At 42.6% G+C, this 23,640-nt stretch overlaps 1 protein-coding gene across 1 annotated transcript in view; it reads right to left on the bottom strand.

Annotated features, from left to right (window-relative positions):
• Positions 1-19,062, bottom strand: part of SWAP70 (switching B cell complex subunit SWAP70) — a 57,598-nt gene extending 38,536 nt beyond the window's left edge. Inside the window, exons 1-3 of the mRNA XM_038406891.2 lie at positions 18,707-19,062; positions 8,848-8,988; positions 3,253-3,426 (exon numbers count right to left, since the gene is read on the bottom strand). Of these exons, the coding sequence (XP_038262819.1) occupies positions 3,253-3,426; positions 8,848-8,988; positions 18,707-18,904 (513 nt within the window). The 5' untranslated portion in view covers positions 18,905-19,062. The remainder of the gene's footprint in view (positions 1-3,252; positions 3,427-8,847; positions 8,989-18,706) is intronic.
• Between the last annotated feature and the right edge of the window lie 4,578 nt (positions 19,063-23,640).

Raw genomic sequence — 23,640 nt, 5'->3', positions numbered from 1 at the left:
GGAGTATTCATCACACTTTGAACACGCAATCCACTTAGCATAATAAACAATTTACATTCATTTTTATTTGTGATGTTGTGGAATTTGAATCACCCTGTTTTGATCCTTGACTCTAAACATTTGGCCCCCAAAGTGCCGAAGAGAGTCATACTTACTGCAGTGCATTCAACTGGATTTTATATAGCGTCATACAGGAGTTGCCACATTATGGCTTTCCTCTTCTCCATGGAATAAGCTCCTACTTGTTACCTTTTAAAAATTCTGTTCTAGTTTAAGTGAGTCACCTGCCTATAGTTATTCAAGTTCTTAAATTACAGGCAATTCATCTCGGGTGCTTCATTCACAGCACAACTCTGCTTCTACAGCAACCAGCCACTGTTTCAAGCAGATTTTTTTTTAAACTAAAACAAAGTGGTTCACGAAAATCTTCAAACTTCTGCTCTCTGACATGAGGATAATGAGAAAGAAAAAATCGGAGTCTTCTAAATCATTAGAACACTGGAATAGAAATAAGAGGAGAAGTTTTCTTCAGAGTGAGACTTTGTGGGTGGTTCTGAGGAATTCAACTTAACTACATGTGAACAGGTGCAGTGGTTAAACACCACACACACAAAACAAACAAGGTCTGATTCTCAAGATTGAAATTTTTTGAAGGTTAGAGTGTGTATTTGCAAGAAGAAAATAAAAGAGTTAACAGAAGCAGAAAAAATAAACTTCACACCTAGGGGTTCAGTCCAGTACCATGAGCCCCGGGCGTGGAGCCCTCCTTTCCAAAAGCAACCTTTCCTCTCTGACTCCTAAGGGAGTCATTCTTATAGCCTGTCCCTCAGCACATGTGCAACGAGAAGAGACAGCTGAGCTGAAGTTAAGCCCTTGTTTACTGGGAACCAGCCAGTACTCCTGCTATTTTAAAGACATATGCTATTTTGAAGACAGACTCTACACTGATGACATCTTCATCATCTGGACCCAGGGAAAAGAAGCCCTTGAGGAATTCCACCATGATTTCAACAATTTCCATCCCACCATCAACCTCAGCCTGGACCAGTCCACACAAGAAATCCACTTACTGGACACTATGGTGCTAATAAGCGATGGTCACATAAACATCACCCTATACCGGAAACCTACTGACCACTATGCTTACCTACATGCCTTCAGCTTTCATCCAGACCACACCACAAAATCCATTGTCTACAGTCAAGCTCTACGATACAACCACATTTGCTCCAATCCCTCAGACAGACAAACACCTACAAGATCTCTATCAAGCATTCTTACAACTACAATACCCACCTGCTGAAGTGAAGAAACAGATTGACAGAGCCAGAAGAGTACCCAGAAGTTACATACTACAGGACAGGCCCAACAAAGAAAATAACAGAACGCCACTAGCCATCACCTTCAGCCCCCAACTAAAACCTCTCCAACGCATCATCAAGGATCTACAATGTATCCTGAAAGACGACCCATCACTCTCACAGATCTTGGGAGACAGGCCAGTCCTTGTTTACAGAAAGCCCCCCAACCTGAAGCAAATACTCACCAGCAACCACACACCACACAACAAAAACACTAACCCAAGAACCTATCCTTGCAACAAAGCCCGTTGCCAACTCAGTCCACATATCTATTCAGGGGACATCATCATGGGGCCTAATCACATCAGCCACACTATCAGAGGCTCGTTCACCTGCACATCTACCAACGTAATATATGCCATCACGTGCCAGCAATGCCCCTCTGCCATGTACATTGGCCAAACCAAACAGTCTCTACGTAAAAGAATAAATGGACACAAATCAGACGTCAATTAATGAATTATAACATTCAAAAACCAGTTGGAGAACACTTCAATCTCTTTGGTCGCTCAATTACAAACCTAAAAGTGGCAATTCTTCAACAAAAAAACTTCAAAAAACAGACTCCAACGAGAGACTGCTGAATTGGAATTAATTTGCAAACTGGACACAATTAACTTAGGCTTGAATGATTACACAAAGTAAAAACTATTTCCCCATGTTTATTTCCCCCACTACTGTTCCTCATACATTCTTGTCAATTGCTGGAAATGGCCCACCTTGATTACCACTACAACAGGATTTTTTCCTCTCCTGTTGGTAATAGCTCACTTTACCTGATCGCTCTTGTTACAGTATGTATGGTAACACCCATTGTTTCATGTTCTCTGTGTATATAAAATCTCTCCACTGTATTTTCCACCAAATGCATCCGATGAAGTGAGCTGTAGCTCACGAAAGCTTATGCTCAAATAAATTTGTTAGTCTCTAAGGTGCCACAAGTACTCCTTTTCTTTTTGCGAATACAGACTAACATGGCTGCTACTCTAAGATTCTGCAGTTTGTTTCAGGAAAAAAAACTCAGTAATTTAAAAAAAGGAAACAATTGTATTCACTTCAAAAGAGATTTTTCTCTTCCAAAGGCTCTAGAGAGCCTTAACCATTTCAAAAGAGCACCAAATACAGCAGAACCTCAGAGTTACGAACACCAGAGTTACAAACTTACCAGTCAGCCACACACCTCATTTGGAACTGGAAGCATAGGCACCGACTCCGTGGGTGCTCTGGGGCTGGAGCACCCACAGGGAAAAATTGGTGGGTGCTCTACACCCACTGGCAGCTCCCCCTCCGCCCCCGCTCACCTCTGCCTCCACTCCGCCTCCTCCCTTAAGCGCATCTCTGGGTCCTGCTTCTCCCCCATCCCGCCCAGCGCTTGCTCCACTAAATAGCTGTTTCACGCGGTAAGCCTGAGAGGGAGGTGGGAGGAGGAGGAGGAAAGTGGCACGCTTGGGGGAGGAGGTGGGACTGGGGCGGGGATTTGGGGAGGGATCCAATAGGGGCAGGGAGGGGCAGAGTTGGAACAGGGCAGGGCGCAAGCATCTGATAAAAGTTGGCACCTGTGATTGGAAGTATGTAATCAGGCATCAGCAGAGAAAAAAGGAATAGTCCAGTCCTGTGTTAAAAATAAATTAAAAAATATGCATAGAAAGGGAAAGCAGCATTTTCCTTCTGCACTGTGAAGTTTCAAAGCTGTAGTAAGTCAATGTTCAGTTGTAAACTTCTGAATGAACAACCAAGCGTTTTGTTCAGAGTCACGAACATTTCAGAGTTATGAACAACCTCCGTTCCCGAGGTGTTTGTATCTCTGATGTTCTACTGTATCAGCAACAGAGGTCCATTTGGACACTGAAGGAACTCATGTTATTAAGCAGTTCAAATCACTGTTTCTTACCTCCTCAGGTACAATGACCAATGGGTATTTGTCCTCAGATAAAAAATTGAAAATAACCCAAACTTTAAAGGCATCTTCATCACTAATAAACAAAGGACTTTTAGTGAGGTTCTTTTTGAAGCAGAGAGTCCAGCACATCCTATTGAACTCAACTTTATCAAAGTTCCCTTGAACCTAAAAAGAAAGAAATGAAAAAAAAAATAATCTACATGAAACAGCACAGGACATTGTACAGATAAACATAAGTGAGAATGTATTGATCAAATGACACCAAAGGACCAAGAAAATTCTAATTAAGATTCTTGGACTCTTATCCAGTAAAACCAGCTTCAAGCCCACAGTTTCTGATTGAATTAAAGCATATTTAAAATTTTCAGTGAAGGAGAATTCACCATATTTCATATTTACTCGAGTGGCCTAGTTTAAACACACCACTAAACCTGTATAACTATCACCTTCTTAACTGCAACTATCCTTATGTTATGCTGAGTTACTCGGATAGAGTGAATCCAGACATCATCATATAAAAAAACCTAAAAGCTATATACAGAAGAGTAATTGTGAAAGGTTTGTTGTAATATATTTTACTATTTTATTATGTTAAATGTGCTGCTATTGTAATAAAGTCATAATCACTATCATTCATAATCACATGCAATCACTTATTTTTGAACACACAACCCTCACATACCCCTGTAATTTCCTCCTAAACTCTCATATTTTTCATTATTTTGAAATAACTTTGAAAATTTCCAGTTTCTTCTTCATCATCTTGTACATTTGTGTATATAATTTGTGAATGATTTCCAGATGAAGATTTTTCCCATACTATAATAATTTTATGCACTCACTCGTGTTAGATTTAAAACATACTCCATCACTCATAACTCTACAGCTTTGTAATGCTGTTTCTTGGTCTACACAGAAGTTAAAGACACATTTTGCATTGTAATGAGATTTCTCTTGCTTTTTTGTAACACACAAAAAATGTGGGGAGCCCCACACACCCAAAGCCCCTCATCGAGCCCCATCCCCCCATAGCCAGATACACACACCCCACTGAGCCCCAACCACCTTCATCTGGATATTCCTGCAGAGTCCCGTTAATCCTGGATAGGAATAACTGCTGGCAAATGGACAGAAATCAGTAATAAACACACACAAGCTGCTTATTGTGACATAAACAAATATCCATTTATAAAATCAGATACGAGCAGAGGCCATCCTGGATTTTTAATTTAAAAGAAGTTGCAAAATTAGCTTTAAAAATACTAATAGTGAAACTGACTTGACTAGACTCCAAAATACTGTAAGAATTTTTAAACCCAGACAGAGTCTGATCTTGAATTTTATTCATACATTTTTATAGGTCACAAGCAGGATGAAACTCCTATCTGAATAATGTAGAATCCTAACAAACATGTTCTTAAAGATTAACATTAGTTTTAACAATATTATTTATACCATACACTAGTATATGCTTTTTACTCTACTCTCTATGGAGCATGTGCAATTTACTTCAAGTCACCATTTTGCTTGGAAACTTCTGTAGTATTCTATGCTATTAACCATAAAGAAACTATCAGATTATTGATTTGTGCTTTTGTGCAAAGGAAGATACAAAATGAACTAAAAGAGAAGTGGAAAAAGCACTCTCTTACTTAAAACAATAAAGTATAATAATAATAATAATAACAATAAAAAAATACAGAACACCTCCATCTCCTCCCAAAGAAATTTTACACGGTAACTACAAAAGATTTAAGTCTCTGAATCCTGTAAGATTGTTTGTTTGTTTTCTTGGTATACAAAACAAAACCACCATCACCACTATATCCCACTAGCAGCATTTGACCAAACTAAACAGTCTTAAGTGCAACTATGTACAGAAATTCAACAGCCTGCCTGGAGCTTTACAAGACACAAAGACAGTCCCCAAGGAGCTGAAAGAACTTGGAATTTATCGGTCTGATTCTTCACTAGTTTGCAACTTGACATATGAAAAGCGGGGTGTAAAATGCTACCACCAGATAAGTGAAAGGAAGTGTGATTTTATGTATCAATTTTATGTAACTCTTCTATTATAATTTTGGCTGATATCCATGTGACATATTACTGACAACTCAATAATAAGTGCACAAAAAGCAGAGAAATAAAAAACAGAGTATGAAAAAAATCAGACTGGCAAGATGCATATTTCTCTCTCTCTCTCTCTTTACTTTTAGGGCAACAGAAATAAATATAAATAAAGAGGAAGCACGTTGAACTGAAGACATCTGAAATGCAAAAGCATCAAGACATCTGCCAGGGAACTATAAAGGGTAGTATAATGAAAATATTATAAGTGGAGGTATTAGTAATACTAATTCCATATACCAATAAAGAAAGTTTGTTGCTACTCGCTTCCTTCATCAAATTGCCAACCTGGGCATTTCTCCATGCTTCCCTGGTTCAACAATGGAGACTTTGTTGCAGGGCAACTCATTCCCTAGTACTCTAGAGAAATAATTCATTTACATTGAGGAGTAGAAGAAGAAAGATTTTAAAAGCTTTAACAGTTTTCTCAATGAGATTTACTCTAGAAGTGAGGCAGGATAATATGAGTTGTTGCTTTGGCACCTCAAAGTGATTTTTCTATACAGACTGGCATGTTTGCTGAAAATAAAAATGATTTGGGAACACTGAGAAACAATATGTTATGCTACAAAACTAATGCAAAAGCTTCTTTCTAATTTCCAGTAAAAACAAGCTGATATGTTTTCAGACGCCTTTAGACTAAAATTAAGTGTCTTTGCCATATACTAATACCAATGTTTACTTTCTAAGAAATGCTGAATCTTACTAAAATACAAATGCAAGGATTTATTATTTTAAATAAAAGGAGAGAGTCTGGGTAATTTTCAAAAAGCAAAATACCCTGTGAGTTTAAGAACTCCCTCAAAACAGGCTGCTTCCACTCTCATTGAAGACAACAGGAGGACAGTTATACCACCACCCCACAGGAAGAATTCATAGGAAACTTGCATGTCTGGAAATCCACCAAATGCATCCGATGAAGTGAGCTGTAGCTCACGAAAGCTTATGCTCTAATAAATTTGTTAGTCTCTAAGGTGCCACAAGTACTGCTTTTCTTTTTGCATGTCTGGAAATCAACAGAGTATCCTTTGGAATAAGTGGGAGTACCATAAGGAATAATGTGCTAAGGACTTGATCATGCAGTGTTTAATATGTGAATATTTTTGTTTAGGAATACAGATTTGGGGGGAAATCCTGGATAGGTATTTGTTCACTTGTTCTAAGATCATCCAAACTAAGGCACAAATTACTGAAATGGGGAAAAGCAAAAATTCATTTTTCCAAGGGAAAAATGGCACGCATCTGTGCCTTCACCCAGTGCATCTCTCTTCTCTTCTGACACTTGTTCATAAATACCTCCTAAACTGCCAAAGAAAACAGGGTACAATGAAGATTTTTACTGTCCACAAAGACAGCTTTGTACATGCAGCAATGCATAATTCAGATCTTAAAAAAGGAATAAAAAAAGTTTCTCAAGCAGCATAAAAAACCCCTTTTTTAATTTGTATCTAAGATACAAGCATTTTCAAATATCTGACATATAATTAGCATTACAAAGCAAGAGATTCTGGGCAATTCAACCCGGGTTTCTCAACTTTTTCCTTTTAAGATGAAAATGTTTTGCAAATTAAAGTGCTATTAAATGGTAATAGCGCAGTTACTCCTTCCCTCCCCCACCCAGTCTCCCACTCCTCTTATGCACACTTTTTTAAATGAAAGCATATTTCATGTAAGCACTTAGGAGGCTTTTCATTTCCCTTTTTTCTATTCTCTCTGTGACAGTGCATTGCAGATGACAACTGGCTTAATGACTTGATACTGCCTATGAAAGGCATTTGTAAAAAGTTGGGACTACAGTTCAGGCTCTCCACCCAGTTGAGGCTCTTTCTTTTTTGAGAAAAATAAGGCCCTTTCTTTCTTTGGAAGATTTGGTAGGAAAATTTGATGGATTTTTTGTATTTCAGAATAAATAGTCTCTTTAAATTAAACTAAAATGCTTCCACGTTTACCAGTTAACGCTGTAGAATGTTTCACCACAGAATGGCCAAGACAGTAACAGGTACATCAGCATCATGATGTACCCTGATGTGCTTTAATGGCTAACACACCAAAACCCCGCCACCATCAAACCCCCCCCCCCACACACACACACACAAAGAGGGAAGAGTGTGAAATCTGTGGGAGAACTAAAGTCTGGAGAGATAGCGGGGGCCGACTGGTTAAAACTAAAGGAAGGGATGAAGCTCAGTGGTGCCAGAACGGGGGGCCTAGAGGGCCAGGGCTCCATCATTTTTAAATTTTTTACCTGCCTTACGGGGGAGCAGGCAATGAGGAATGAGTGGCCTTGGGGGGAAAAGAGGTGAAGCGGGCACAGGGCAGGGCCACAGTTTGGGCACTGGTGGTCCCCCTACTTCTAGGGAGTTTCCAGCATTCCTGATGAGGCTTAACTTCACTGCTGGTGATACCTCAACCAGACCTGCCAGGAGTTATGCACCTCAAAGCTCTGTTATGCTCCCCAGTATTAAATGCATATGCTATTTTTAAGTTTATCATTAAAGACAAATTGGTTCATTAAATAATTTGCACGAAGTGTGACATGATGCTGCACAAAACTTTCCAGCTATTCCTTGGTACAGGACTCCATTAAGAGGAACTCATTAATGCTATAAAAAGGGGGCCACTATCTGCACAGCTATTGTCACCCCTCTGCAGAGCAGTAGCAGATTTTGGGGCCTTGCAGGTCAGCTTCTCACTGGAGGAGAAATCAGTGATGGGGAAACTGGGAATAGTCTTATTGCTGTTTATTTTACACTTTCATACACCATGCCTTGAACAGAGGTGGTCACAAACGGCACACAGACAACTCCCTCTTTTGGAATTTCTGACAAAACACTAATGCCCAGTTCCCAGAGGGCAACTCTGCCTCAAGAATTACTTCTAGTTAGATAGATTAAAGTAGAGAGCAAACCTTGCTGCTCACCAGAGTTCCCCCAAAAAAGAAAATACATCACAAAACTAACAATGCATTTCTTCAAAGACTAAACAATTCTTGTGAACTAAGAGAAAGAATTTTTAAAACTAACAGTACCATCTACTGACTCCCACTGTACTAGTATTTTTGTGGGTTTTCAAATTAAAATACCCTCTTTCGATATAAGGAATTTCTGCCCTTCCTGTTTGTAAATGAATCTACATATCACTACAGTATAATATAGGTCAACATACAGTTCTACAAGTTTTAAAATAATTTTAACCATGATCCACTATGTACATGAACATGTCTTTGCACAAGTGAGGCCCAGGAAGTGGGGTTAAAAAACAAAAAACAAACCATAATACTGCATCTTGCAATTTTAAGGCATACAACTCTGCACAGAGCATTTCTCCATTATGTCCCAATGTACAGAATCAGGATCAGCATTTCTTCGTTTCCCTTCCTTTCTGTCCATTTCTAAGTTTATTATCTAATCCTAAAACTGCTTACCTGAAGAGAGAACACAAGAAGAACTAAAAACTTACCTTTTCCAAGATGAATTTGTTTAAATACGGCATGTAACCCTGATTGGAAACTGGTCCTTCATCATCGTCCCGAAAATGCTCTTCCAAGGCCACTGGGTCATGTGGAACATTTAGCACTGTGCACAAATTGTGAGAAAGGACCTAAAAATGGAAAACAAATCAGTGAGGTCAGAGGTCACTTTCCTTAGTGGCAGTGCTGTGATTCACTAAAGTCTGCACAGAATGAGACACATTCATGTCAGGGTGAGTTGTAAACTGGGGATTTTTGTTAGAGGAAAATACAGTTCTAGTAGTTAAGTTACAGGAATTCAAACATTTCAAATGGTAACACTATTATAGATATAAAAATGGTTATAATCCGGTGGTTATCAAACAAATACAAAAACAGCTTCACAAAGAATTCAAATGATGTATTTGAAAGTAAGGGAAGATCCGTGGAAATACAGAGCTCATGTTTCTATGAGGAAATTAGTTAATAAGGGGAAATGATAAGCATAACCAGCTCCGGTTATAAAAATTCAGCAATGTGACTAAAATGACTCATGAAAAGTATTTCAACATACATCCTGAGTTTATAGGAAAAGCTAACTTGTCAAATAAAAGTATAGATTTCGAATTTCTCTCATCTGCTTGTTTTTCAGTTACTTTTCTATATCTACCATAGGTTTCAACTGGTAAGAGGCAAGTAATGTTACAAGAGGGCCCTGGGGGGAAGGGGTGGAGGGAAGGGAAGAGTTCAGAAGCAATTCTTAACATTTTATTTTAAAACAAAATATTTGCATGTGTTACTTCATCGGTTTCATCCCCCGCAAAACCTATCTAGAGAAATGACCTTCAATGAGAGGCTACATGCTTCATTAGTTTTAAGGAAGTACAGAGTTCATGAAAACTGAAAAAAAAAAAAGAAAAAAAAAAGGAGTACTTGTGGCACCTGAAGTACTCCTTTTCTTTTTTGCGAATACAGACTAACATGGCTGCTACTCTGAAACATAAAAATTAAGTGGCAATAAATACATCTAAAACTCTCCATTGTATGCAGCATTTTACAAGCAAAATATATGCCTGGTTACCAACTATAGAGCAAAGAACCTAGATCATTTTTATTTTTATGCCATGAAACTAGTAGCAGTAAGGCTACATTCTACACTACAAATTAGGGGTGTGATTCTCAGCTTGTGTACACCTTCTAGCATGAGCATAAAGAGTAGTGTAGCCATGGTAGCACAGGCAATGGCAACCGACTTAGCCATACCAAGTACATATGGGAGTCCAGGGGGTTGTACTCAGCATAGCTCAGCCATGCCACCACTACCTGTGCTACCATGGCTCTGATGCTATTTATACTCGCATGAGCATATGTAGGCTCTGGGAATCATATCTCTAGCTCATATTGCAGACATATCCTAAGAGTCCTGGTGAAAGGTGCCGCATCTCCCAGCCACAAAGAGTGTGGTTCCTTCCTTCTCTTCTCTCTCACATTCCTTCCCAAGGATTAGACAGCCTGCTGCTCAGCCAGTCTAAGGGTTTGTCTACACTGGCACTTTACAGCACTGCAACTTTCTTGCTCATGAGTGTGTTGCAGGGGGGGAAACACCCTCTGGAGCACTACACATTTCAGTACTATAAAGTGCCAGTATAGACAGTGCACCAGTGCTGGAAGCTGCACTGGGGCACTGTCTGCACTGGCACTTTACAGCGCTGAAACTTGCAGTGCTCTGGGGGGTAGTTTTTCATCCCCCTAAGCAAGAAAGTTGCAGCGCAGTAAAGTGCCAGTGTAGACAGTGCACCTGTGCTGGGAGCCACACTGTGATTTGCACCATTTTTCAGCTATTCATGCAAAAGTTGCAAATAGACATGCAAAGCCAGGTCTCAGACCATGAAAACAAAATTGCTCCCAGCGCTGGTAGCTATTCCCCTCACGGAGGTGTTTTTTTCTAGCACTAGGAGAGCTCTCTCCCAGCACTGGTGCCGCGACTACACAGCCACATTAAAGCGCTGCCGCGTCAGCACTTTAAAGTTGCTAGTGAAGACATGCCCTAACATGGCTTACTAGGGCTTGATCCTGCACCCATTAAAGTCAAAGAGGAAAATTCCCATTGGATTTATATAGTACGGTGTCAAGCCCTTAAGGATTATGTACCCCATAAAACTACAGAAACTGGGTTAAGCATTTAACCTTACTTATCTATGAAAGGATTGAAACTGTAAATTTCTTTTCCCAGTGTGCTGTACGAGAAACAATATAATAAAGACAACATGCAGAAAGAAGAGGCATTAAACAGAAAAAAGTAGCTTGTATTTTAAAAAAAAATGCATCCTGCCTACATAAAAGAAAGCTAACAACCCAGCTGTGAGAAAAGATAGCAACTGAAATCATTTGGTCTCTCTCTCTCTCTGAGAGATGTATGTAATGGTCCTCTTTGTTCATTGAGCAAGTACAACATCTAAAAAACAGAACAAAGGGAGACAGGGAGAAAGTCTGCAAATTTGTTATGGCTATTTATAGACAGCTAAATACATCTGTGTTAGTGAAAGAGCAGTTGAAAATGGGGTAGCTGCAAAACCAGAATAAATGGAAATAGATTTGAAATCTTCAGAGTTGTCAGCTAAGAAGAATGTATCTAGGTTACAGATTCAATGGAGAGTCATTCTGCTTTCCTATCCGATTACATTAAAATTTGCTCCATTGCTCTTATGATTAAAAAAAAACCTAGCAAAGTATGAGCATCATCATGAAATCCTACCAAGACCACATTTTAAATTTACAAAAGCACACACACACGTCAATGAAAACAAAATCTTCACATATGTACATTAAAATTAAACAAAATAATTTAATCTGACCTAGCCAGGTAACAAAAGTCTAAAGAGAACAGAAATAAGTACTGCCCTCTATTGCCTGCCATTTTATATTAACTAAGTTTTTCAAAGCAGATAATAAAAGTGTATCTATGTTTTGTGTTCACACTGTGATTTGCACCATTTTTCAGCTATTCATGCAAAAGTTGCAAATACACATGCAAAGCTGGGTCTCAGACTATGTATAAGAACTCAGGTGAATAAATATTGGGGATATTAGATGCCAGGTTGAGATCCTATTGAAAATTTGATCCTAAGCAAAATGCCTCACACTGGCTACACTGTACTAAAGTACAGTATGGTAGAGGAAGATGCAATAGTCCTCTGGAGTCTCTTAAAATACCCACCCATTCCAGTGATGAGAAGTTTAAAAACAAACATTCCCCTTCACTCTACCCTTTTCACCACACCCTATGAATTGGGATGATGATGTTAAAAAATAAGTAAAAAAAACCAACCCAGACATACGCACACAAATACACTGCCCTCCTCAACAAGATGGTCCCCTCCAATTTAAAATTACCTTCACCAAAGGTGAAATGAGAGATTAAGGGAAAGGAATAAATTGATCTGAATTTTTCAGCTAGAAGGCACTTAACCAGAACATTCCAAAAAAAATGTGCTCATTTACAAGGTTACCATTAACAACAACTAAGGAATATTCAATAAAAGCAGCACTTTGTTCTCATCTGCCTAGCTCTTACACATCTTCCTGCTCTCCCCCTTGAGGGTTTACTGCTGCCCAAAGGCTGAAGGAAACTCTGGATGGTTTCAACAACTAGGAACCAGATACCAGGAAAGAATTCTACTTTCAATCATTTTTGAAAATCTGCCTTATTTGAGACTCTATTATGCTCAGTTCCTTCTTTTCATAGTTCAAGAAATTCCCTGCTGCCTTCCAAAATCTTCCATTCTTTGAAGTGGCAGAGAGCCAACTGCCTTTCTTGGCATCTAGAGTACATTTAGAAAACTCAGCAATGAGTTCTTACTTTTTTTTTAAATGCCTATCATCTAAAGCATTACTTTGACGATCAATAGAAAAAAAAATAGCTGAGCACAAGCTTAAGGGACTAAAAAGCCCCTTGTATTGCAAAATCTCAGTTAAACTGTGAAGAAAATTTCCACCAGTAAGGATCATTCTTCTAGTGCCCATATGGTTGCTAGGCAACTTTTTCTTTCAGCATTTATTATGCTCTTGTTGCCACAATTAACAATCCACCTCCATACCAGAACCAGTCTTTTGCTCTATTCCAGAAAGTCATCTTTCTGCTATGCTGTGGATCAAGCTGCAAACCCCTGCAGTAACTGACACCAGCTAAAGGCTGGATCACTAGGGTCCTGAAAGCTTCATGAGACTTTGCTAGACGCTTCTGAATCATATTTTTATTTTTAAAGCTGCTTTACTTGGCATTTATGTCTCTAACACAGCTCTATCTGTGGTATTGCTGCAACTCCTAGAATTACTTAGGCCCTGATCCTGCAAACTGTTACACGTGTGCTGAAATGCAAGCATAAGAGTGCCCCCATAGGTGATCTGTCCCCCAGAAAGAGAAGGAACACTCCAACAACTTATTCAACAGATATTAACTGCCCCATATAAAAGAGTATTACAGTCAAAATAATAATGGGACCGTTAAGAGTAACGGCCTTCACTGCACAGGATATTGATAATTTCTTCAGTACTAGTTTCATATTTTAGGAGAGAGTGGGATTGGTTTTTTTCTTTAAGAATTTAAAACAGTTATGGAACTGTACAATTCCATTTACTAGCCTTCTACAAAGTCACTTTGAGATATTCTTGGACTGTCTCTCTGACATCTCCTAAAGGACATCTTGCCATCAGTTCCAGATCAACATGCTCTGATCCTCAGTCTCCTTTCTCAATCACTGACAATACCAGCATCCTGGACATCAATCAGGCCCATAACCTGGGCATCATCTTCAATTCAGATCTCTCTCTAGGTCCTCCCTTAAAATTCTTTTTGCATAACATCTCTAAGATACGGCCTTTCCTATCCACACAGCTAAAACTGTTGAGAGTTTGGACATCATCTTGCGTCTCAGTTACTGCAACATACTTCTCTTTGGCCTTGACAAATGCAATCTTGCCCCACTCATATCCATTCAGAATGCTGCTGCAAAGATCACTTTCCTTTCCCTCGCTTTGACCATGTCACCCCTCTCTTTCAACCCCTGCGCTGGCTCCCCCTTCTCTATCGCATCAAACATAAGCTATTTGTCTTTACTTTCAAAGCTTTTTACAGCCTATGTCCACCGTACCTGTCGTCTATCATTTACTATCAAAAAGTCAACTCTTACCTCCGATCGGCCCATGACGAGACAGCCTGCACTGCCCACTTGTTACATTTTCAAACAAGCACCTTTGTGCTTCCTTCCAGGCTGCGTCTCACCCTTGGGAGGAGCACTCCATAAACATTGACAAAACTAACTCATTATCTTCCTTCAAAGCCCTCTGTGATGCCTACAAAACAACTGACAACAGTTAGATCACTGTGTGAAAACCACTGCCTATCATGCTGACCAATAGTGTCTCATGGTTTTCTTGTATTTTGCCATCAGTCTGTGTCTCCACCTGTTGTCTCTTAGCTTACAATCTAACATAAGCTCTTTGAGGCAGGTTCTATTTTCCTTGTTCTGGTTTTGTACAGCACACAATGGTGTCTTGGTCCAGGTCTCCTAGGCACTATGCTAATACAAACAATATATTATAACAAAAGTGTTTCAGTATAGGGAATAATGCTGGCAGTTGGGAGACTTGAATTTAAAACAGAGGTGGGCAAACTACAGCCAGGAGGCCACATCAGACCTGCAAGACCCTCCTGCACGGCCCCTGAGCTCCTGCCTGGGAGGCTAGCCCCCAGCCCCTCCCCTGCTGTTCTCCCTTCCCTGCAGCCTCAGCTCACTGCGCCGCTGACGCAATGCTCTGGGCGGGGGGGCTGCGAGCTCTTGCCGGGCAGCGCAGCTACAGAGCCGCGGCCTGACCCGGTGCTCTGTGCTGCACAGTGGCGTGGCTGGCTCCAGCCAAGCGGCACGGCTGCCTGTCCTGGTGCTCTGGGCGGCGCAGCTGTAGCACCACCAGCCACCGGTGCTCCAGGTAGCGCGGTAAGGAGGCAGGGAGCAGGGGCGGTTGGATAGAGGGCAGGGGAGTTTGGGGTGGTGGTCAGGGGTGGGAGTGTGGATAGGAATTGGGGCAGTCAGAGGGCAGAGAACAGGGGGGTTGAATGGGGGCAGGGGTCCCAGGGAGGCAGTCAAGAATGAGAGGGGGGTTGGATGGAACAGCGGGGGGCAGTCAGGGGACAGCAAGGGGTGGATGGTGCAGGAATCCTGGGGGAGCCGTCAGGGGGTGAGAAGCAGGGTGGGTCGGAGAGTGGGCGGGGGTCGGACCACGCCTGGCTGTTTGGGGAGGCACAGCCTCCCCTCATCGGCTCTCCATACAATTTCAGAAACCCGATGTGCCCCTCAGGTCAAAAAGTTTGGGGCCCGCCCGGTTTAGAAGGGTATTCTGTACTGGTAGAGGTATGGCTGCAATGATGTTTTCAGTCTCAAGGGAGAACAAGATAAATAAGTTCATTCATTCCAGTTAATATAATAAAGTAACAATTTCTCATAATAATGACCAACTAAATACTGCTCACTTTTGCTAGATGACCCACCTTTATCTTCTCCACTTGGATATTAAACTAATGTTCTATAACATACATCTCCCTCTCTCGTTTCTGCCCTGTTATCCTAACCCTGTATCACCCTGCCGATCAGCACACTGGCCAAAATTTTCAAAAGTGACTAGGGACTTTGGTGGCCTCACTTTTCGGTCCCACACCTTGACACACCTGAAAAAGGCAAAATTTTCCAAGAGCATTGGTCACCCCACCTTCTGGAAATCAGGCCCTATTAAGGAGTGAAGTCGAGAATCCAAAAATTGAGATGCCCAAACCACTTTTGAAAATGTAGGCCACAAGGAGCAAACAAGAAAGAACAGCAAAGCTGTGACTAGTCAACAGGTAAGTGAGTTCACCACCAAACAGAAAATTAGGAAGAAATACAACAAAGTTTTCATATATTGTATAAAAATGGGTTTGGCTTGCATCATCTCTAAAGTTTCAATTTCTCAAACATACTACCATATGTAATGCTTACTGCTGTAAGCAGTCCCATGGAAATCCAGTCGTAAGCATTTGCAAGAGTTGTCCAAAGATTAAATTAAACTTTTGGAAACTACCATCATTATTCAAACCACCAAGACACAACATTTTAATAAACCATTTAGAAACTGAAGAGTGCAAAAAAAAAGGTGAAACCAAAAGGAAGATTTAAAAATAGTACAACATATGCCTGCACGTAGCTCATACTAGAGCCACAATAGTAAACTAAAGCTGTAATTGCTTCCACAAAAATTATACTGTAATTTTGCTATAGTGGCATTTGAAAGGGCATGGTGCAATATATAAACAAAACAAGAGCAATGTTTATAATTAGCATGCAATTTATGAACAGACAAGCATCATAAATGTTTACAATTTTTGCTGATGCGTAAAAGAATGGGGTAATCAATATAACTGCAGAACTACTAGAAAATATTGGTCAAATGAATCAATGCACGATATTTTAAAATACAAAAGAGGACTAATTTTGCTTAAATTAGTCAGTAGCACCCATATTTGCATTTTTTTAAAAAGACTGACAGAGGAACAAGTTAGCTCAAGAACTATGCCATATACTGTGGCTGTTCCTCATATTGTCCCCTCTCACTCCCAGGGTCTTTACCTGTTGGTTGTACAGATATCATGTACAAAAGAATTAAGTAATTAAGAGAAAAGGGATAAGGGACATCTCACACAACTGCTTCTGTCCTGATGGGTCGCAGTTTTTTTCCTAGGGGCTTGACTCCTCTCCAAATGATGCAGAGGGGGTAGAAAGGACCCACACACTTGTCTCCATCACTTTCTATTTCCATTAAATTAAGACCAGTGCAGAAAGTAAATCCCTTCAGAATTGGACATCTGCTGCATAAAAACACATTCATTCTTATGCTGGATTATTTTTATGTTTGTACTGCCTTGACAAAATAATAAAACGTCACTTTTGTGGAACAGACAGACCAGCTGGGAAGAGAAATTAGAATATGAGTTCTTCAGAAATAGTGGTATAATCCACTTCCAGAAGTATTACAAATACCAAAAATATTTAGGAAAATCTTTGGTATGGTTGAGGGATAACATAGCAGATAATTAAAGTTAACTTAAGCCACAGCAAACATGCTGACACTAAGAGGAACTGTCAAAGATGACCACCAACCATTTATTTTATAAACATCTCAAGTGTCAACCTTTCCTCATACCCTCAAGGCAGGGCAATTACAGTAATGGGGAACAATTACTGTTGTTGTAACTAGACAGAGACTGCACAGGACCTACAAATCAAGAGAGAATATAGCAGGGAGTGGCAGGAAAACAAAGAAGATTTTAAAAAAAAACAACAACAGGAGCCTTGATAAATTAGAACATTTGTATTCCCAACCGACTCAAGCTGACTGTGGATTTCCCACTGTAATAAGGACAGATGCACTGTCTTTCAGAAGGGAGACAGTCCTCAAGTTTTCTCCAGTGACTACAGAGGTTACAGTTGACCTGGTGATCAATACAATGATCTATGAAACACGGCCAGAATGGAATCAGATTCTACAGGCTGTATGAGTTCTATTAAGAACACACATCACTTTAACAGGTTTCAGAGTAGCAGCCGTGTTAGTCTGTATTCGCAAAAAGAAAAGGAGTATTTGTGGCACCTTAGAGACTAACAAATTTATTTGAGCATAAGCTTAAATGCATCCGATGAAGTGAGCTGTAGCTCACGAAAGCTTATGCTCAAATAAATTTGTTAGTCTAAGGTACCACAAGTACTCCTTTTCTTTTTACACATCACTTTAGAGCATAAGCTGGAAAAGAATCACACAGTTGGAGCCTCTTGACTACTTCTCCTGTTTACGCTCAAGTAAGAGAGCGCTGTAAAACCACAGTCTCCCTTTGGCAGACTAAATTCCACTTGAATGGGGTCAAGTCCTTTGTTTGGGACCTTACATCAGTCTACAAGAGAGCGGATGCAGAAAAGGGTACTCAAGGCAAATGACCGAAGGGATGGGTTTGTATAAGTGCACCTACAGGCCAGAAATCAAATAAGCTGCATCACCCTCCATGACAAGAGAAGTGCTTTAACTTCAGGACCCACACACACACACATATATGTAACAGCTCAAGACCCAGGGTGCTGCACATCAGACTAGGGAACAGCACTGGAGAAAAATGAATCTGTGGCCTACATAGCACTTCAAACAATCTGGAAAGAGCACTACTCTGCCCCGGTTTTGCCCACTGAACATGATGGGAACGGGATGGCTCACAGAGAAGATGGGGACATAGGGTGTGCATATTCTGCACCAATAGCTTTATTCCCATGGGTCCCCAGTAACTTTCCAGAGTTATATGGCGGCAGAGATGGACACCAGGGTACTATGTCCAGGACAGTCCAAGTGTGTGTCCGGATAGAACGTTTCCAGACCCCGTGTTCAAAGCCAGCTCCACCATTTTGGGGCCATCCCAAGAGAGCGTCAAGGTATCTGACGCTGTCCTGACTGGAGTATCCAGCAGAGCCACAATGGAGCCAAAGCACCAAGCGTCCCTGAGGCAACTGTCCCAGGGCTTTGCAGGAGGCTCCCAGGCTCCTGCTCTCCACCCCCACCCCCGTGAAGAGCAGGAACAAAAGACGGGAGGCTGCAGATTTGGCTCCCCCAGCAGCAGCAACCCAGGTACGGTCGCAAGCGGCTTCCTTCCTCTCGCCGTGGGGAGGGAGAAGGAAGGAATCACAGCCAGGAGGCCCCGGGGCGGGAGCCTTCAAGGCCCCTGCTATTGCCCCGTGCCCCTCGCCAACAGCAGCCCTGCGGCCCGGGGTAGGGCGGAGGGCTCTTGCCCCCTCCCGCACTTGCCTTGAGCTGGGACTTGGAGACCTTGCCGCTCCGGTCCAGGTCCAGGGCGGTGAAGGCATGCCAGATGGCCTTGAGCAGCTCCTCCTTCAGCCCCCCCATGGCCAGCCTGCCCCCAGGCCGCTGCGCCCCAGCCGCACGCGCCGCTAGCTCCAGCCGCCCCTGCGCTCCAGCCGCCCGGTCCCCTGCTGCCGCTCGCATCACTCCACCCCTCTCCGCCGCCGGCAGCCAACCAGGCCCAGCGGCGTGGGGCAGGGCTGCGCCCGCTGGGGCGATAGGAAGTGACTGAGCCCTGGGCAGCTGCAGGCTGAGGGTCGTGCGCGCCCCGCTCCACCTCTCCCTGACCCCTTGCGTAAAGCAGCCCCGAGGGGGGGGCGGCCCCTGCTCCCAGCACCCCTCCTCCCGGCAGCGGGCTGGAGCCGGCCCCTGAAAGGCGAAGTCCCCCCCCCCCCGGCCCTCCTCACTCTGCCCGCGGGGCCGCACGGCAGGCTCGGGCCCCACGCGAGTAATTATCACAGTGAAACGTGAGGCCCCGATCCTGGCAACGCTCCCAGCCGGGGCTGAGCGCTGGGCGGGGAGCGACGCTGCCCCGGGGCAGAAGTGGTTGCAGGCTCAGGGCCTTGTGTTCCCTAAGGTCTGTAAAACGAAACCTGTAGCCCCCAAATGCTTTACAGCGGGGGGGGGGGCAACCTGCGGCTCCTCGTATAGGCACCGACTCCAGGGCTGGAGCTACAGGGGCCAACTTTCCAATGGGCCCCCGGGTGCTCACTGCTCAACCCCTGGTTCTGCCCCAGACCCTGCCCCCACTCCACCCCTTCCCGTCCCCTCCCCTGAGCCTGCCACGCCCTCCCCCCCTCAAAACAGCGGATCGGGAGGTGGCACTGATCCGTGGGGCTGCCAAGGGCTGGGAGGCGCTGGTAGCGGTGTGGGGGAGCTGACGCGGGGCTGCTGACATATTACTGTGGCTCTTTGGCAATGTACATTGGTAAATTCAGGCTCAGGTTGGCCACCCCTGCTTTATAGGGTCAGATACTGACCCCTGCTAGGGCACAAGTACCTGCATTGCAGGTACTCTGCCTTGTCCCCTGGGACTGGTAGTGCTAGTGGGTACCTTAGTGAGGGGTGCTGGTGCCCTCCATTCATGCCCTCTGCAGCACATACAAGCATGGATACTACATGCATGCATATAGCTGTATTGTAACATGTTCTTTCTACCTTACAGAAGACAGCACATTTTGAGGTTAAGAATTAAAAATTGTTCAAGGCAACCCTGCCCCAGGCCATTGCCTCAAACATCCTCATTTGGTCACTTAAGGTAATGAGTGCCTTCTCCATAGAAGGGACCTATTATCCTTATTCACCTAGGACACTTGCTCCAACAAAGCACCTGATCCAATATGTGTAACAATTAGCAGGTGAGTAGGATTATTCACAAGAGTAAGTTTAAGCATATGTGGAAGTGTTTTTTTAGGAGTAAGGCCTTCAAGCTAATAAGGGAAAATCTAATAATTTGGGGGCCTGACCCTCAGGAATGTTTATATGTTTTTAAATGAGTGTTTCCAGTGGAATTTAAAAATAAATCATGGTAATGTTAGTATTGGGGTCCCTCTAACAACACTGATGAGCACCTAATGCTCTGTCTCAAATTGGCCTCATACAGATTTTGGTGTATCACCAACAGGCAACTCCCTCTCCTAAATTACTATTTTAAAACAGCCCTGATGATTCCACATGGCTTTGACTGACCTTTACATACACACTAGCTCTATAGGGCATGCAACTTTTGCTAGTCTCATGAGTGGTCTTTGAAGATGGGCTTGAGTGGAATTTGAAATGAGTTTGTGAATCAATGAGAAATATGGTGGCAGTTCCAGGCAGCTCTAGCAGGACAAGCTTTTGGATTAACAATGTGATACTGTCTGAGGAAGCCAGTGGTAAATGGAATATAAGGAGGGAAGAGTAGAAAGAGACAAAGTCAGTGAGGTAGGCTGAAATAAATCCATTGGTGGTTTTAAAATAAGGACATTTTTTATGTGGATCCTGAAATAAACAAGAAGCCAATAGCATTGTTTGATCACATTTTTTATGTCTGAGAAGGGAGAGGTAGCAGCATTCTGCACTTGCTAGCATCTGGAGAGACTGGATTTGCAGAGGCTAAAGAGAATGGGGTTGCAATAAGCCTGGCAAGATGAAATGAAAGCATGGATGGAGATGAAGCTCTGTGGCAACAATGCAGTGTTGTTTGAGGGGATGATAGGCAGCACTGCAATCAAGAAGGACAAGGCATGCTGAGAGTCTGGAATAATGCCACGGTATAGACAACTGAGACAAAGTGTGAGTCAAGGCAGAAGGCAGAGGTTCTTTTTATTTTCTTCAAAGGGGTAAGGGAAAATATTATTATATAATTTCTGTGAACTCATTTATTATGTTTATCCATATGTTACATTGTGGCTATGCATGAGGGTCTTTAAGGAACCCTCTCTAATGGCAATATGCCTCTGCCAAATATGTACACAATGAACCACTTTCTTTTCTGGAAACGCAGTCGAGAACATTCTCACAGAAATAAACAGCAACTTACGTAGATATAGTGTATTTCACTCCAAAGGGTATTTCACTCCAAATCACTTAATAAATGGAAATGCAAACTGTAAATAGGGCTCGTTTTATTGCTTTTCCCACAGCTGAAATGCAGCTACTTCTGGGGCAAAACTGACCCTGAATCTTCTTCCATGAAGTCAGGGGAAAGATCCCACCCGCTACAATGGGGGCAGTTTTGTTCTTGTAAAAAAGTTCATTGTGCCAAAGAAATTGACTCCATTTCTTATAAAACAAGGTGTGGGCGGATCACAGCAGGATGGTAGGGGTGGTATTGCAGTATGTAACAATCTGCCAGCCCATCCAGAATGGACCCTGTTGACAAACGGACACCGAGTATCAAACCTCAAGTAGCCCTAACAATACCAGTTCTAATTTACTTCTGACAGATACTTGAGAAAGCCTGTCTCTTTTTTCATGCCAATAAAGTATAATTGAAGTTGAAGATATAGAAGCTGGAGCTAGAAAAGATGTATGACATCTGTGTGCCCACCACCTTCCTGTGCAAGTGTGTCAAGGACATGAGACATATCAGATATCAAACTGAAAAGGTATTTGATTTTTGACAAAAAGTGAGCTGAACTTTTGTGAAATGTACATGCAATAAAAGAACAAAGCTGTAGAGGAATATGCTTCCTGTCCAATCTGATATGAAGATATTTATGTTGATAATCCTGTCATCACCAATATAAAAAAACAAATGGAGATGACAAAACTTGCAAATTGTGCAGTGCCATTATTTTTCCAGTCTAATCGGAGGAACCAACCCTAATCTAATTGAAGTTAATGGCAAAACTCCCATTGACTTTCATGGAGCAGGAGCAGGCTTTTTCCTTCCTTAGTGCTGTTTTCAATCAGGTTTAACAATATGTAAACAAAAAAGGTACTGACGCTGAGGGGTGATGTTGTCATCATTCGGCAAAACATGAGATTCGCACTTGTGTACTGATCATTTCACAAAGCTCATCAAGTAATGTTCCCAGATTCAGTTTATGCAAAAAAGAATTTTCCAATGAAAGAACAAAAGCTCTGCTTTCGTCTGTACTTGACGTTGCACAATGTCACAAATGATACCAGAAGCTGCATAATTAATACATGTACCTTTTAGAAGGCGAGAGTTATAAGGTCCCTTCTGACCTTAAAATCTGAGTGCTGTATTCAGGAAGGTAAAAGAAGTATCAGCCACAGGGTATGGTTTCCTCCATGCAGTTTCGTCTGTTATCAAAGCCAACAAATCATTTTTGGTTGGCTCATGAGATCAGTGGTAGAACAAAACGAAAGGAGGAATGTCACATCAGAGCTGGATGAATATTGCACACAAATTGTCACAAATGCTCACTTGAATTTAAAAGTGAACTTGTTTCATTTGTACACATACCACTACTTTGTTGAATTCCTGCACCTATTCCAGTAATTGAGGATTAGAGAGATAAGGTGGGTGAGGTAATATTTTTTCATTGGACCAACTTCTGTTGGTGAGAGGGACAAGCTTTCAAGCCACACAGAGCTTGTTTTCAGATTAAGGATCTCTCATAAAAATGATCATTCAAAGTAAAGGAAGCACAACCTTGAATATTCTCAACAGTGGCACATTTTATATGGGATGTGACACTGCAGCTGGAAGGTGTAATTACAGTGCCATCAGCTTGGTTAGACTTACATGCGCTAGCTCTAATCACAATGGAGAGCAAACTGTCAGAGTCCAGATGAAGGGTGGGTAAACTTTCTGACCCGAGGGCCATATCTGGGTGGGAAAATTGTGTGGAGGGCCATGAATGTAGGGCTGGGGCAGGGGGTTGGAGTGTAGGAGAGAGTGCGGGAGTGCGGTGTGCAGGAAGGAGTTTGAGTGCAGGAGGCTGAAGGGAGTTAGGGTTCGGGTGCAGGCTCCAGAATGGCAGCGGTGCGCAGCAGGGCTAAGGCAGGCTCCCTGCCTGTCCTGGCCCCACGCAGCTCCCGGATGTGGCCAGCATGTCCGGCAGTGGCTCCTGGGGGTGAGGAGGGGAAGGCAGCTCCACTGCGCACTGCCCTTGCCTGCAGATACCACCCCCTGAAGCTCCCATTGGCCCCGGTTCCCTGTTCCCAGCCAATAGGAGCTGTGGGGGGCGATGCCTGCAGGCATTGGCAGTGCACAGATGCCTGTGGGCATCCCCCAGGGATGTGGTGCCAGCCGCTTCTGGGAGCGGTGCAGGGCAGGCAGGGAGTCTGCCTTAACCCTGCTGCGCCATGGGCCTGATGGGCTAGATCCATCCCGCGGGCTGTAGTTTGCCCTCCCCTGGTCTAGATACACCATGTGGATTTGAGAAGAGAATTTTGCCCTTCAGTAGCTTTGCAGTTTAAAA

This window comes from Dermochelys coriacea, chromosome 6 (genome assembly GCF_009764565.3).
Source record: "Dermochelys coriacea isolate rDerCor1 chromosome 6, rDerCor1.pri.v4, whole genome shotgun sequence".
NCBI lineage: Eukaryota > Metazoa > Chordata > Testudines > Dermochelyidae > Dermochelys > Dermochelys coriacea.
Note: the sequence above shows the minus strand (reverse complement) of the source record. Positions and strands in the feature narration are given on the sequence as shown.